Raw genomic sequence first — 17,723 nt, 5'->3', positions numbered from 1 at the left:
AAAAAGATAAAGATAATACCGGTAGAAAGATAAAGTGGCGTCAAAATCACGCGAATCTCGATGGCAAGTTCAGGACATGCAGATCACGCCACGTGTTGAAATCGCGAGCTCTTGGCAGCCAGGTGGGGACAGTGGGCGTGGGCTTCCAGGAGGAAACGACAAGAACACGAGTACGGTCAAAAGGCCGGGTGAAAGGGACGCTTGGGCGGGATCGACCGTACGACAAGTCTCATTGATTGAAGGAGCAGTGTTTTTTCGTATATCGTACGGCGAGTCTGTTCTGTTTTGTCGGGGTCTCTGATGGTCGAATTTGAGAGCCACGTGTCCGTCTACCTCCAATGTTGTGGCACTCTTCCAGCCCTTCTCCCTACGACCATTCACGTGTCCTTGCCTCGACGATCTGATTCTGGGCATCCATACTATATTTGCCCATCCAACCTTTGTTACCGTCCATAAATAAATAAAATGAAAAATTCTACTCTGTATGTTCTTTTCTTTACATTTTAGTTAAGATTAACGTTCGATATGTTTGATAAATGAATATATATTCATTTGTATTGGATGACTTTTTGGGGAAATTGTCATATGCCATTGAAAAATATGAGTGGAGTGGAGTCAAATGATTCAAAATGATGGAGTTGACACGACGTTTGGCAAGGTGGAGGGGATGGCTGAGCTTATCTTGATGATATTTCTGAGTTGATCTCCTCTGTTTGGTGTGTGGGTTCATTGAAGGAAAATTCTTGAATAATTAAAGTGATTGAGAATTTGAGAATTACCATTACAAGTTTGTTTGAATATTAAACTGAATTAAATTGAGTTGAGTTAAGTTGAGATGATAAAATATTATTAAAATATTATTATTATTTTAAAATTTTAAAATTTGAATTATTTATTATATTTTATGTTGAGATTTAAAAAAGTTGTAATAATGAGTTGAGATGAATTGAAGTGAATTTAGTAATCAAACACACGCTAGAAATATTTTCATTGGTTTTTATCAAATATAGGGGTTGTAATTTGTGTTTGTGTAGTGTCAAATTATAAATATCTAACTATATTGATCAATTTGAATTAGATCTGTTTAATTTAAAATGGTTTGATTATAAAATTCTATTGTTAACATCGTATTTTGCACACATTTGGACCAAGTTCTAACAACTCATATCTTCATAATTTAGACCTGCAAAAGATATGGAAAAAGGCAAATTGGAGATGGCGGCATTGGGATCGGGGAGTTTCTGATGCCAAAATCAGTAAATTCTCTTGGGAGTTTGTAAATAAGTGAGAAAGTTTAAGGATCAGAGATAGATTTCTCGTACCTAAAACTTGCTATTTATACCATGAGTATGGGGGGATAGATTGTGTATGCCCCCATAGAGTTTGTGTCCTTCGTTAATGCGACATGGATCTTCTACAACTTCATTAATGCGGCGTGTAACTCTGGTAGTATTATCATTAATGCGTCGTGATTTCTCGATATTTCCCACCCTGCTATCGTCCTTGGTGGTTGGTTGATGCCCCTCCTGTCAGAGGATCAAGGATCTCCCACATTCTACGCCCACTATACGGACAAACACTCAAAAGCTGGATACTATTTAAAGTTCTCAAGGTTAGCGAGTCTCATTCCTTGCAGCACGTTCTCTCATGCAGGTTACGTCCAGAGGAGCCTACCCATAGGCCGGGTTAGAGACTCTCCTTATTCTGAGCTGGGCATTTGGCTCTTATTCCCTTAATTTTCATTCTTAGGCCCGTTGAGACAAATGGAGAAATCCTCTTACACCTATCTTACTATATATACGTCCACTATACGGACAAACACTCAAGAGCTGAATACTATTTAAGGTTCTCAAGGTTAGCGAGTCTCATTCCTTGCAGCATATTTCCTAATGCAGGTTACATCCAGAGGAGCCTACCCATGGGCCGGGTTAGAGACTCTCCTTGTTCTGAGCTGGGCCTTTGGCTCTTATTCCCTTAATTTTCATTCTTAGGCTCGTTGAGATAAATGGAGAAATCCTCTTACACCTATCTTAATATATATATATATATATATATATATAACAAGTGATAGAATACGATTTGCATAATTTATTAAATAATTATGTCTCATTGGATTTTTTGAATACGATTAATTTGAACGTATTTATCATTTTATATAAATGGATTGAACTTAACTGTAAATTTATTTTGATCTAATTAATATAATTTTATATATAATATAAGAATAACTATATTAATTATTCACAATCAAAACTAAATTCACAATCAAGCATTTTATGATTTCAAGCCAATAATATATAAGAAAATTATTTCATCCAAAAAAATAAGATTACATATTAAAAAATCTTAATAGATTCCGATATTAAATAGTTAAATAAAGAATTAATTTTACGTACCAACAAAAATAAAAGCATAGAAAATTAAAAATTTTATAAATTTGGAAATATAAATTATTTGTTCAAAAATCGCAAGTTAATCCAAAATTAACTCATTTATTAATTACATTTTATTGAGTAATCTAAATTGACTCAAGCCCATTTATATCAATCTCCAACCTATTTATTTCATGTGATGTTTGTATTAGACTCATGAGTTGTTTTATATACTGTCACATCTACTCAAAAATTGAATTAATTTGGGGTTTTTTTTTTTTATGTCATTTTCACTAAGCAGTTTTTTTTTTTTTTTTTTTCGTTGTAAAGTATTTAGAACTGATTTTGAAAAGGAAAAAAAAAAAAAAGTTTAGAGATTGGATAAAGACCATCTCCTGTTGCACATATAATTTATTTCTAATTGACCTAAAAAACATGTATCATTCAATTTAGCAATCTATGAAGATGGTGCATATATTAAATTTGTCCACTCAAAATTAAATATACATTTAAAGGTTTCTATCTTTCATTGAATGTGAAAACTTACCAAAAGGCTTAGGTTTCGTTTGGTTTTTAAACTCATCATTATAATTTTTTTAAATTTCAATACAAAATATAATGAATAATTTAATTTTTTTAAATTTTAAAATAATAATAATATTAAAAAATAATATTCTAACAATATTTTATAATCTTAACTCAATTCAACTCAATTCAACATCTAAACGCAATCTTAATCTATGTACTCTATAATATTTATATCAGCGCCCCAATAATAATTGCTGAGTATTTATCAAATAAAAATAATAATAATAATTGCTGAGTAATTAAGTATTCTAAGATCTACCTAATATACTATTATTCATTTTAAATCATGTCATTATTACACATATTTATTGAATTAATTCATTTTAAATGATTTTACACTAACAATGCACCTAGTTTGGGTACACAGTAGTTAGTACCTCTACAATTTGTGATTTTCTCTCAAAGAAATGTGGTTTATATTTTTTAAACAAATGAAAATAGGAAAATGATGCATATACGATTTTTTTTTAATCTTGTTTTAAATAAGAAGTTTTTTTTTTAAATAATTTATAAAAACAATATCATTTTACAAAATTATCCTTAATTTAAAACATAATTACATAAAAAAAAAGTATAAACAAAATTGTAGGCATAATCACGAAGATAATTCAACCAATTTGAAAATAAGAAATATTGTAAAGAAGTCTTACACTGTATATTTCTACCTAATCAATATTTTGATTTATCATTTTTTTTTAAAGAAAAACTGCTATAATTCATTTATAAAAAACCTTACATTCATGAGCTGATAAATTATGAAATGTTCCCATATCAAACATGATATCATAAACCAAAATAATACATTTAGAGCTCCATCAGTATATTTTTTTTTTTTGTAATTGGTCTGATCTTCACTACTGCTGTGCTCTCTACAAAAAAAGTCAAAGAGACAATTCAACCTTACCCTTCATAGAAGAGATGACTCAACCTCTACAGACAAAAATTTGAGAGACGAACTCTTTTTTTATTTTAATTATCAATAAGGAAATAAAAAAGGAAATCAATAAGATAGATGCGAAAAAAAGACAGACTACATTTTGGAACAACTCTGATAGATTTCAAAATCTATGCTGACACATGAAGGCAACATGCATATCTCTTTTTAGCCACAAAGGTCAAATCTAAAAAGATCTGGTATTGGCGAATCTAGTGATTTGGTGCGTGTGGCGAGAAGAGCTGTCGAAAGGGGTGGCGTGTGAGGACCACTAGCAGTGATTTTTGCAAAATCATCAATTTTCTCTGAACGATTTGCTGCTTGGAAGTCTACTTGTGCCGCACGAGTCTCTCGCGAGTTGTTGGCAAGCTGTAGATTTATCTTTTTCTTCCTTAAAGGAAGTATCATAAAATTAAGAAAAAAGAATTATCTTAATAGACAAGATGAATGAATAGAAGAATGAGAGGGGAAAAAGAAGAAAGAGGACTTCGACGACGAAAAAAAAAAAAATCATATATGAATTCCTTATTTTTTCCGAGAGAGAGGAAATGAGAGCCGGCTAAGGATCAAATATTCAATTTTTTTTATTTTATTTAAATATGCATATTTAAGTATTAAAATAGGAGAATAAAAAAAATAAATTATATATTAATTAAATAGATGTGTATAATGTAATGCTTTTATTTAACATTTACCTTTAAAAATACAGGGTAGGTACTCTCCCCAGAGGGCATAAATACAATTAAATGTGAGAGGTTGGAACTTTAAGGTAGTTTGCAGCTGCACATGAGGGGGCATGTTAGTGGGGTAAGACCCTTCTAAAGGAGACATACGAGGCACTATTTGTAGGACCATTAAAGGGATGTTTAATAGGTGGGGGCAGCGATAAAGAACGGTACGGCAACCCTAAAGAATTGGCAAGGGTACAGGGTGTGTTAGGCAGCTAAGTTGTGGCTGTGGCTCCCCACCCACTCTACCCTTTTATTTATTCTGTATTTCAAATAAATTAAAATATATTTGTAATTATTACTATATATTAATAAAGAGTTTGATGATATATAATTCGATTTTTTAAATAAAAAATTTGGTTTCCCTTCTAAAAATATTTTTTATAAAAATAAAATAAAAATAAATTTAATTTTTTAATAATAAATCTTATTTAATTTTAAAAAAATATAAAGAACTTATGTCTCATTACTCTCTAATAAAAGGAGGGATTAAAGTTTGGCAGAGCTTTTGATGTTTCCTCCGCTCGATGACACACTCCACATGGCTGCCTCTGTCATACCCAATGCATCCACCTCCACGTTTATCTTCATTCATTACATAGCAATTATATCAATTTTTTTATTTTTATTTTGACATCTTCATGTGGTTGTCCCCCATTAAAATGTTCTTTTTTCTAATCATGTTTTTATTCTTATCATTTCAAGTCTTCTACATTGATGCGATATTTTAAGTGACTCTTTTGTATGCTTATAGATGTGCAATTTTTGATGTACAAGACTTTCCTCTGACCATAAAAATATTATATAAAAATAATCACACAAATTAATTTAGATTGATATAATTTGTCGGATTATAAAATTACTTTTATTATAAAATAAATGTAACGGATCAGACAAAATCACATTAATTTATGAGATTACTTTTGTGTAATAAGTTTGTGGGATGAAGCCACACATTTATGTTTTATATAAATAATCTTGTTTGATATTACCTTATATATCTTTTAAGATTTACACATGATTATCAAACTAATTTGTACATATAACATGTGACACAATCTTAAAAATCAAATCTTAATATATAGTCTAATGTGTTTAATTAAATAATTTAAGGTACGATTGACTTCGTTTGGATCCCAAACTCATCTCAACTCATCATTACAACTTTTTCAAATCCCAATACAAAATATAATAAATAATTCAACTTTTTCAAATTTTAAAATAATAATAATATTAAAAAATAATATTTTATCATCTCAACTCAACTCAACTCATTTCAACATCCAAACACAACCTTAGTAATTTATGACTCAAATTGAAAAAAAGAATTGCTACAAATATTTTTAAAAAGCGACATGCATTATACATGAACAATTCAAATTGATATTGCCCTTGTCATCCCGTGACTCTTATAATTATTGTCTGAACTCTATGATAAATAGACAAATAAAATGGATTCATATTTGTTGACCATTTAATGCTATTCGAAAAATTCGCTCAAACAAATATAAACGTTGTGAAATTCCTCTTATATTTCTATCTCTTTTTTACTCTCTCTAGAGTTCAAAGACAAAAATAATAAGCCAAAATGCAACTAAGCATTTATAAATGTTTAAATTAATTTATACCAATTTTTTTTCAGTAGATAATGCAAACCCATTCAAATTTTACCTTTAAGTATGGAATTTGCATATAGGGGACACGATAAATGATTTTTATAAATTTTAAATAGACAAGTCTCGATAATCTCTTTATAAAAAAACATAGACTCTATTATGAAAAATATAAAAACAAATATTTTTTTTATGAGACCTACATTTTTATAAAAGATTTACACGAAACTTTTCTATTTAAGAATTTACCTAATATTACTATATATATATATATATGTGTGTGTTTAAAGTTATAGAGCTTCATTGTGTTTTTTTAATCACAAACTCAGTGACTTTAATCTCTGGTGCCATCTGCAAAGCAAAGTCCAATATATTCCCTTAAAAAGACTCATTTTGTGTAGTGGAGGGAGCATACTTTATGGCCTTGGAACTCAAAAGATCAGGAGAATTTCAGTAATTTTGTTTTCCTAAAATAGAAATAATATATATATATATTCCCTGTACTGCTCACCCAAAACAAGCTATGGGAATCTTTAGTTTCAAGATTCTCATATGATATTTGTTTTTGGATTCCAGTGGAGAAAGCTGTTGGTTGACAACTTAAAAGCCTAGATTGTATACTGAGAATAATATATTTTTAGAATAATTTATTATTATTTATTATTATTTTTCAAGATTATTTATTATTATTATTCAATATTCTATCATTATCCAAACGCAATCTTAACCCCAACCTTAGACGTTTGGTCACAACCTAGAGCTCTAATATATGGGTAATTACTCACTCCTATAATTTTTAAGGGTATTTCTTTAATAACAATTAAAAAAAAAAACTCCAATCCATGAAAAATCCATACAAAAGAAAGGACATTTTTCTCTATTTTTTCTTTATTTAGTGATTAAGAATATATTATGTTTAAAGGTATAAATATATATATATATATATATATATATATATATATATATATATATATAAAGAGTGAAATGGCCTCCTAGGACTAAGATGGGTGTAGGATCCATTAAAGAATGGAAGATTCAAGTAGTTAAATATTAAGGATATGTTTGGTAATATAATTATTTTAATATATTTTTAAATTATTTTATTATTATTCATAAATTATTTACTACTATTTAATTATTATTTCACTACTATTTATAACTATTTTACAATTATTAACAAATATTATGAAATTGATATGTTGTTTTAGTGACATTAGTGATGAAGATATTAAAAATATTAAAATCATAAAAGAGAAAAACAACGAGGGTTTTTAAAAAAATAATAATAATTGAAGTAAAAAGCTTTCTAGAAACTTAATATCATGTCAATCTCTTCACTTGGTTAATTTTAGTTTGGGTAATGAGAAGTGTTGAAAAGTATTGAGAATGTTTATGAATAGCAATAAAAAAATAATAATAAAATATTAAATAATAAGTAAAAAATAATGAATAATAAAAAAATAGATAAAAAATAATAATAAAATAAATAATAGTCGAATCTCACTTGCCAAACATAGGTGCACCCATTTAAGCAAAATCATGGCTCTACCACTAGTCATAGGGATGAGAGAAATGAGAAAATAGCAATAACCAAGCCAAGACGCTCAAAGAAAAAGGGAAATTATAAAAAATAATAATTTAAATGTATAAAATACCTATATTCTCTTTCAACTCTTTATAGTTTTCCTGAGAAAATAAATTCTAAATGCAAAAAATTGAAAAGTCTTACGTGGGCGCCCCTATTTTTGTCTAACCAGTAACCAGATGGAATAAAATGGGGCTGTTACCGTATTCGTAATCCATTTTAATTTATTTTAATTTAATTTATTTTATTATTATAATTTTTTTAAATTTTTACATAAAATATAATAAATAATTTAATTTTTTCAAATTTTAAAATAATTTTTCTAAATTTTCACATAAAATATAATAAATAATCAACTTTTATTCTACTATTCACAAACCATCTCAATCCATCTCAACTCATATTTGAATCCAAACCACTCCTTAAAGTATCCTTTCTTTATTTTTATTTTTTTTAAAGTTCATCAAAATTGAAGAATGCCTTATTATAATAATAATTATTATTAGTGTTGTATTAATAATAAAAAAAATTTATAAAAAAATTATAACCTTTAATGCATGCTTGCCACATAAATGGTATTAAATAGGTGCAATCAATTAATTTTATATATCCTATTAAAAAATTAATTTTATATAGGTGTTGCTTTTTTGGTATGAAAAATTTTACTCATCATCCTCACACCACACATCATACATAATTTTTTAAATTTTTTATTTTTTTCTTACCCAATGTGTAGTATATAGATGATGAGTAAAATAATTTAATTAGTTTAGAAATAATAAAACAAAAAAAATTTAAAAAATACAAATAAGTGTAGTGTATGAGATGATGAGTAACAAAAATCGGTTGATATTGGTATTACCTGAAATAGGGATGATGAATAGGGATGATACTCATCATCCCACATCACACATTTTATATATTTTAATTTTTTTTTATATTTTTTACTTTTATAAAATTAATTGAGTTGTTATACTCATCATTTATACATTACATATTTTTATAGAAATAAATTAAAAAAACATAGTGTATGAAATGATAATTAGAATTATTCTTTTTTATAATTTACATCTATGATTCTATAGTCCAACACTTTGCTTTCTTGTCATTAGTCATTTACCTAACTATCCTGTGATATTATTATAGTTACCACTATCCTCCTAAAGGATGACAAAACAACCATTCCACTTAGCTAAATTTTGAAAGGCAATCTTCCTCAAAATAAAAAGAATAATTTTACAAGTAGAATAATTCTATGTGATAAGATAGATGTCCAACACATTCTTTGTGGTTTAAATAAATTTTGATAAATGCTAGATACAGTTATAGAGTATGTAAATATCGACCATTTTTATTAAAAAACAAAAGAATAAATATGATATTCACACACACACACACACACATATATATATATATATATATATATATATATATATTTGATGGAAGATCTAACTCTTTTTCAAATGGAGTGTGCGGCACTTGAAAATTCTATGACTGTTTCTCGTATAAATCTATTAGAAGCTATATCTTATTTTTTATTTTAAATTTTGTCATTGATGGTATATTTAATTAATTAGCATATATTCGAAATATGTCATAATAACATATTTAATTGAAAAAAATAAAATTTAAAATAAAGAATAACCTTACTTATATCAAGAATTTATCAATTAGATAGATTTTCTAATCAGAATTTATTTTTCTAAATTTGGACTATACGAAGTTTATCATTTTTATTTTATTTTGACATTTACCATCGTCAGCTCTTTGAATTTGAAATTAAAAGAGAAAAAATTGACATGTCATAGGCTCGCCAGGAAAATTAAAACATTAATATGCCCTAATTCCATGTATAGTTATTACGTGACAGATATATATTTGTGAAACGAAGCCCTCCCAAAATGATGCATATATATTTGTAAATCACATCAATAATTATAATTTAAAATATCCATAAGAGACAATTACGCTAAACCTTAATGTCATCAAATTCTAACGATTACAAATTCATTTTTCATCGGTAACCATTTTTCATTTTTTATTTTATTTATTTATTTATTTTTATGGTTTGTATTTTGTCTCTCGCCATTTTCAATGCCATGATTTCTGAAATTTACCGTCAAAGTATTCTTTCCTTTACGCGCAGCTCGTATCGCGGGAATAACGAGTCCACAGCAACTTCAAAGGCAGCCGACGTAAGATTCAACCTTTGTATTAGGGGTTGAAATTAAAATTAAAAATTAAATAAAATATTATTAAAAGTATATATATTTTAATTTTTTAATTTTAAAATTTAAAATAATTAAATAATTTATTTATTTTTAATAAAAATTTTTAAAAAATATAATAATTAGATAAGATGAGATAAAATAAAAATTATGATAAAAAAAAAAAGAGATCTGAAGGTCTACGTGGACATCAGTGAAGGCGCTGTCAAAGCATTACACTGACAGCCGCGTAACTCCAAAATTCCTCTCATATATATTTTTCCAAATTCCCTGAATATTATAAGTTTTTAACAGCAGTGGATAAACGAAGGAAGCTCTTAGGTTTTTAACCCAACGGCAGGTTAACCCAAACTAACCATGGTTAAAATAACCCAACCACGGTTAAATTCACTTCTCAGCAGTTTATAAACCAGCAGACTGCCGGAGTTTCTGTAAACAATCCATCTGATTCTGAAACGAAGCCCTCCCAAAATGATGCTCGGAGAGCCGCACCGACCCAATCCAACGGTCCACGTTCCTCCATGGCCACTCCAAGACGACCCAACGGCAGATATGTACGCACCTTACTCCTTAAGTCCACTTTCCGTGAACTCCGACGGCAATGCTAACAGCAGCGGCGGAGACTATTCTTCATACTATATTCAAGAAGCCCTGACGGCACTCCAACGTTACTTGCCTTCCAACGGAACCGACATAGACTCCGACTTTGACGTCGTCGGCCGCGAATCTGACGCTCCGGTTGACGCGTACTCCTGCGACCATTTCCGGATGTTCGAGTTTAAGGTGAGGCGGTGTGCCCGTGGCAGGTCGCATGACTGGACCGAGTGTCCCTACGCCCATCCCGGCGAGAAGGCTCGCCGGAGGGACCCGAGGAAGTATCACTATTCGGGCACGGCATGTCCCGATTTCCGCAAGGGAAACTGTAAGAAAAGTGACGCGTGCGAGTTTGCGCACGGTGTGTTCGAGTGTTGGCTTCACCCGGCTCGCTATCGTACCCAGCCATGCAAGGACGGGACTAGTTGTCGAAGGAGGGTCTGTTTCTTCGCTCACACGCCGGAGCAACTCAGGGTTTTGCCTCAGCAGAGTCCCAGGAGTGTAAGCAACTCTGTTAACTCGGTCGAGTCGTATGATGGTTCGCCTCTGAGGCATGCGATTGAGGCTACCTGTGCTAAATCGCTGTCGTTTTTGTCCTCCCCGTCGTCCATTTCTCCGCCTGGAACTCCTCCGGCGGACTCTCCGCCTTTGTCGCCGATGACCCAGTCGTTGAGCCGGTCCCTTGGCTCGAGCTCCATCAATGAAATGGCGGCGTCCCTGCGTAACTTGCAGCTCGGAAAGGTGAAGTCTTTGCCTTCTTCTAGAAACGTTCCAATGGGTTCTCCCGTGTTTGGGTCTCCCAGAGGATCTATGCTCCGACCCGGATTCTGTAGCGTGCCCACAACCCCGACCCAGGTACCCACCCGACCTGGAATCGGGTACCTTGATTGCTGGGATCAGTGTTGCGCGGAGGAGCCTCCCATGGAGAGGGTAGAGTCCGGGAGGGATCTACGGGCCAAGATGTTTGAGAAGCTGAGCAAGGAAAACTCACTGGGTCGGGTCGAAACGAGTCCGTCAAGTGGTGGTCCGGATGTAGGATGGGTTTCAGAGCTCGTGAAGTGAAGGCAAAATTGGGTAACATGGTTCCTAATGATTTGTTTTGCTAAGATCTTTGATTATATTTTGGGTTCATTCTGGTGGCTTTCATTGTGTTTCATCTCTTTCTCTCTCTCACTGTGCATAGAATCTGAACCAGGGGAGAGGGTGAAAGAGACTTAGAATATAAATTTGGAAGCTAGAAGAAGTTGAAGATTCTGTGTAAATATTTATTTGAAAAAAAAAATTATCAGGTGGTATTGGGGTGAAGAGTAGAATCTCTTTTTTGGGCAACTTTCTGAGAACAACATCAGAAGAAGAAACTATAGATTGTTAAGCAATCAAGCAAAAGCATGGATGGAAGAAACATTGTGCAACTCTTTTTGGTTTTTTTTTTTGGTATGTATAGGGTAGCAGTGGATATGATCAATCACTGCATCTTTTGTTGATTATATTATATAGCTGTGTTTATTTATTTGCCATCCCACTTACTAATCTTGATCATTGTAAAAAATTCTGGGCATGTATGCTCTTTATCCCACTGCAATTATTATCATCATGATCATCATCTATGTATTGTATATTTTTATCGTTCTTCTTTTCTCCTTTGCTCTTTTTTTTATAGACAATAATGGTTGTTTCTCCATTCTGCATTTTTGTCTTTGTGGGTGTCTTGGTTAACAAGAATGCTGATGTTCCCATCTCTAACTCTGTTTTAAGTCTAGTTTTGTTGGTTTCGATAGGATAATTATTACCTTAGAAATTTAAATTTAAATAAGTTAATTTCTTTCTCTTCCGTCAATTTAGTCTGTTCATGTAGTTAGTATAACAGGACTCAGACCATTCAAATTCCGGCCTTCATCGACCATTCACTGTGAGATGAATTTAGAATGGTGAAAGGAAGATTGAAAAATTAATTTAGGCAATTATAAACGTCGTTATGAAAAATATAAAATTACTTGTATATTTTTCGTGACTATATCAAGAAAAGTTGTAATATATTTATATATATATGGCATTAGGTGTGTGAGCTGTTGGTGGCCGTAGCCATTCGCTCGCGGCTATATCTTGCGTATGAGGCCATTTATCGGCGAAGTGAAGGGACGATGACCCAAAATTTTGAGAGATCTGAAATTGTCGTCGGACCACCCAAAATAAACGTTTGATGCGAGAGATCTCCGAGCACGGCTTTTGGGTGAAACGCGCGTCGCTTGCGTCGATCATTTGGTGTATTTCCTCGCAGCTCTCCTTTTGAGACGGTTTGGATAGATATACGAGATTAGATAATTTAATTAAATAAAAAATTGTTAGAATATTATTTTTTAATAATATTATTATTTTAAAATTTAAAAAAAATAAAAATTTAAAAAATTATAATAATAAGTTGAGATAAAATGAAATATTTTTATTATTTAAAAAAGATTAAAATTAAGATGGATAGTGAAATATTTTTATTATTTAAAATATTATTTAAAATATTTTTATTACTTAAAATAAGAATAATATTGAAATATAATATTTTAATAATATTTTATCTAATTTTTATTTTATCATAATCAAAACGACATCTAAGTAGATAATCTGGAGTAACATTGGTCTTTAATATAATATTATTGAATATAAATCAAATTGAAATGATAAATTTAAGCGGTGTAGTGTCATTTTTCTTATTGAATTATTGACTTCTCGGTGTTTGGCATAGCCAAAAGTCATGGCATAAGACTCATCTCTCCATATAAAAGAATCATGTTCAAACTTTATATCCACCCGGACCACCCGTGTATAAAACAACAAAGTACTCATTTTTGGCAAATTCAAGGAAAAAAAAAATGAAAATGGAGTGAGTAGACATGTATTTAACTTGTTTTAATATGGTACTTTACTATTTATGGATAATGTTTTATCTCCCAAGTATAATGGTATTCCATTATTTTGGATCTAGGTGACCCTTGTAGCTTGACATTGGACCATCATCAATAGTTATCATCCTACGGATGTCCTATTTTATGGGGGGGGGGACTAGGACATCCGTGGATTCTCAACCATACCTATGGTTTTAATTTGTTGCAAATTGATTTGGGAGTTGAGTCATTTATTTCCTCACCAGAAGCAAAAAAAAATTAAAATCTGTCATTAAAATATTTATTAGTCCCGTTTTACACGTATGGATCTAAGATTGAGACTGACTTCTCATTCAAATATTTTCAATAATTTAAAATATTCAATGCTCTCAATAAAATAGTGTAGAATTGAAATCTATTACATCTATACAAGTGTTTGAATAACAAATTATTATTATTATTATTATAATTCTTATAAATTTATGATTCTTCATAAAATAATTTTTTTATTATAAAAATCATCTCGTTTAATAAAATATTAAATACTAAAAAATTTAAAATTATTTAACTAGCTAATTTTTTATGGAAAGAAAAGTAAGAAGAAATAATAAATAGTCAGGGAAAACAGCTGAGAGAACAAAACTAAATAGTCCGGGAGAATGGGCATAGTCGGAATTACGTAGGGAAAAAGAAATATCTCTGACAAAAGAAAGAAAATAATGGCTGGGCGAAAGAAAAGTTGCTGTGACAGAGAATAAAAATGACTGTTATATATATATATGAAAAATTATATTCATTATTTTTATATATTATAATTTTTTTTTAAATTTTTTTATTAAATATATAATATATAAATAATGAAGAGAAGAATTTAATAAATTTAAGAAGAATGAAATAAAAAATAAAAAAAATAAAAAAATATGGTATATGAAGATGATGAATATCAACTCTATATATATATGACGGATATGTATATAAATAAATTACACAAAATAAATATATAAACTTATAAATTGATATAATTTTATAGAATTCGTTAGATCTATTTTATAATAAAAATAATTTTATAATCTAACGTATATAACAAGTTATATGAATTTATAAATTTATTTTTACGTAAAGTATTTCACACAATATTTTTTTTCACAATATATAATATAAAATGAAGATATTTTTATATAGTATTTTATAATAATAATCTTAATTTTAAAATATGATTGTGAAAAGAATGTTTATCATTTTTCTTTCCCTATGTGTGTGTGTGGTTCGAGTTTTACTTTTCCTCATTTAACCCTTCCAACACGCAAACATCATAAGCTCTATCCGTCCTCTTTTGACCTTTGCAATTGATGTGTAACCCTCCTTAATTCTCAGCCGTTAGATCCAAAATCTGGTATAGGTGTAGGCCTGCTTTTGGTGCCGATGCTTTTTGAAACTGACAACGCTGATTTAATTGTGGGTACCAAATTTTCTTTTTCTTGCATTATTAATTAATTATAATTATTATCTAAGTGTGGGTTAGCTGAAAGTACCAATCCCCCAACAACGACTTCCTGGTCAGTGTATACGTGACCCACTCACATTTTCACCCGTCCATCCCTACATTCGTGTCACTTTCTTTATTTATTTTATAACTTTTATTATCTATCTATCTATATTTTTAAATATAAAATAATTAATAGATAAATTAATTATCTAATTACTTAAAGTGATAGTGAATGGATGATTACTAGGCCTTCAAAATATAATTTCTATGATGAATGTAATTGGATGGATTTCCATTTAACCATCTATCATAATTTAATGTATTTATTATAATTAAATAATTAAAATATTGATATAGTTTTTAGCTGTGATTTTTTTCCCTGTCGCGTGTTTGATATGTAAATAAATACATTTTTTAAATAAATATTTTAAATTTGATAAATTGACGTCATTCATTCATTAAAGAAAAGTTATATCTATAATCGGATACATATAATAAAATTTTCAGATCACAAGCTAACTGTTGCATTTGAAACTCTATTAGCACATAAATTTCTTTGTGACTATTGAAATAGAAGTATATATTTATTAATAATATACTATTGAAATAGGCATAAAAATCCTAAACAAATAGGAAGAAAAAGTAAATTTATTTTATATGAACTTGGAATAATATTTGTGTTTTGAAATTTAGTTATAGTTTATAAAGACTTATCGCAAACCGATGAAATGGTGTCATTGTTAGTCGCTATTTGTATATCATAATCCAAGGATGTCCCGACGTACCCCATCTCGTTGAAACGATAAGGTAGAATAATTCCAAGTTGAAAGCGTGTAAAGGAAAAAATAATAGTAATGCTTTTGATTTTTGAAAAGGAAAATACTATTTCCACATAAATGTTTTACCGAAAACTTTTACCGAAATTGTATTTTATTTTATTTTTACTTAGTGATTAAGGAATGTTTTTAAATGAATTTATAATTTTTTTATATTTTTTAAAAATATTTAAAGTGTTTTAAAAAATGATTGAAAAAAAAGTAAAAAAAAAAAAAAAAACATTTACCTTTCGGTAGAAGATATCTATCGGTAGAAATCTTTGTGGGTGTAGCAGTTTCCTTTTGAAAAACTCAAAAGAGTAATAATCACTTAGCTTGAAAGTGTGACAACTGTACCAAACTATTTTATCGATACATAATATTTATTGGATATTATTTCACTATAAAATACTTGGTTCAAATCTTCAGTAGCACATCTATGAATGTTTTAAAAAAAGAAAAAAAAATTTTCCTTTCTAGATTGCGGCATGTTGAGACATTATTTTTAAAATAAGAATTCTTTTTTTATAAAGTTTCATTTTCTAACGGTATTTTATTTGTAATGGATAAAAAAAAATAAAGATTATAATTTTTTCTGAGATCTAACGATAATATTTTATTTTCTTTTATCTAACGGTAATACTTTTGGTCTTTTATCTAATGGTAATACTTTTGTCATTTGTCTAGCAGTAACACATCTTTTCCGACTTATATCGGTAATTCTTTTTGTCAATTTCCTAACGAATATATTTTCAAACTATAACATTTTTGTGTATAAATAGGAGCACTTTTGAGTCCATTCACATCTAGAGTAGCCTAAGTTTCATTTCATCTAAGGAGAAAATTGTCATTCCGGCCTCATTTTTCACTTGCGTTTTAAATGACTCGTTCGTTCTTTCGTAAATTACTGCTTCATTTAGACTCTAAAGATGAGTTGGAGCTTGTTCTTAATGATGGTGGATGATTGACATTGGTGACGAGCACTGTCGTGCTCCTCGCCAATGTCGTAAGTATATTATGCGTGATTATATTGAAGGGCACATACGGCTATTTTGCGACTATTTTGCAAAAGCACCAGTATATCTCTTGAATCTATTTCGAAGGAGATTTGGCATTGGTCGTTCTCTATTTCTTCGTATTTAGCATGATGTAGATATTTACAAGCCCTACTTCATCCAAATAAGAAATAATACTGGAAGACTCGGTCTATCTTCCATGCAAAAAAAAACACCGCACTTAGAATGCTTGTATACAGAGTAACTGCTGATTTTATAAATGACTACATTTGGATTGGACAAAGCACCGCAATGAAGAGCTTGAAAAAATGTGTAACCATTGTCGTAAATATTTTTTCTAATGAATATTTGAGGTCTCCAAATGGCAATGATATTGCTCGATTGCTCGCTGTTGATGAACAACGTGGATTCCCAGAAATGGTTGGAAACATTGATTACATGCATTAGAAGTGAAAAACTTTTCCGTTTGCGTGGAAATTTATGTATTCCGGGAATAGTTGTGAACCAACTATTATATTAGAAGCTAGCAGTTGCTTCATATGAACTTTGAATATGTCATGCCTTTATTGGATTACTCGGATCTCATAACAATATCAATGCGCTAAAGAGATCTTTTATATTCACTGAAATTTTCCATGGACGTGCTCCTCTAGTGAATTACTCAACTAATGACAATGACTACACTATAGGGTACTACCTTGATGATGATATTTATCCAAAATGGTTAATATTTGTGAAAACGGTCCCATCTCCACAAGGGAACAAGAAGAAATATATTGCAGAAGCACAAGAATCATCAAGAAAGCATGTGGAGTGTGCATTTGGGGTCCTTCACCAACGCTTTGCAATCATTCGTGGACCTGCTCGAATATTCAAAAGCAGTGATCT

At 30.0% G+C, this 17,723-nt stretch overlaps 2 protein-coding genes across 2 annotated transcripts in view; both read left to right on the top strand.

Annotated features, from left to right (window-relative positions):
* Positions 1-17,723, top strand: part of LOC109009972 (deoxyhypusine synthase) — an 871,604-nt gene that overhangs the window by 605,650 nt on the left and 248,231 nt on the right. The gene's annotated exons all lie outside the window — the stretch shown is intronic.
* Positions 10,469-12,322, top strand: LOC109010264 (zinc finger CCCH domain-containing protein 20-like). The gene has a single exon (XM_018991047.2). The coding sequence runs from the start codon at positions 10,520-10,522 to the stop codon at positions 11,702-11,704; it is 1,185 nt and encodes a 394-aa protein (XP_018846592.1). The 5' UTR covers positions 10,469-10,519; the 3' UTR covers positions 11,705-12,322.

Source organism: Juglans regia, chromosome 1 (assembly GCF_001411555.2).
Source record: "Juglans regia cultivar Chandler chromosome 1, Walnut 2.0, whole genome shotgun sequence".
NCBI classification, from domain to species: domain Eukaryota; kingdom Viridiplantae; phylum Streptophyta; class Magnoliopsida; order Fagales; family Juglandaceae; genus Juglans; species Juglans regia.
The sequence above is the reverse complement of the archived record's forward strand: the minus strand, read 5'-3'. Positions and strand labels throughout refer to the sequence as shown.

Bases quoted from the DNA above. Each gene is read 5' to 3' on its own strand.
- LOC109010264 (XM_018991047.2), top strand. From the start codon at position 10,520: ATGATGCTCGGAGAGCCGCACCGACCCAATCCAACGGTCCACGTTCCT.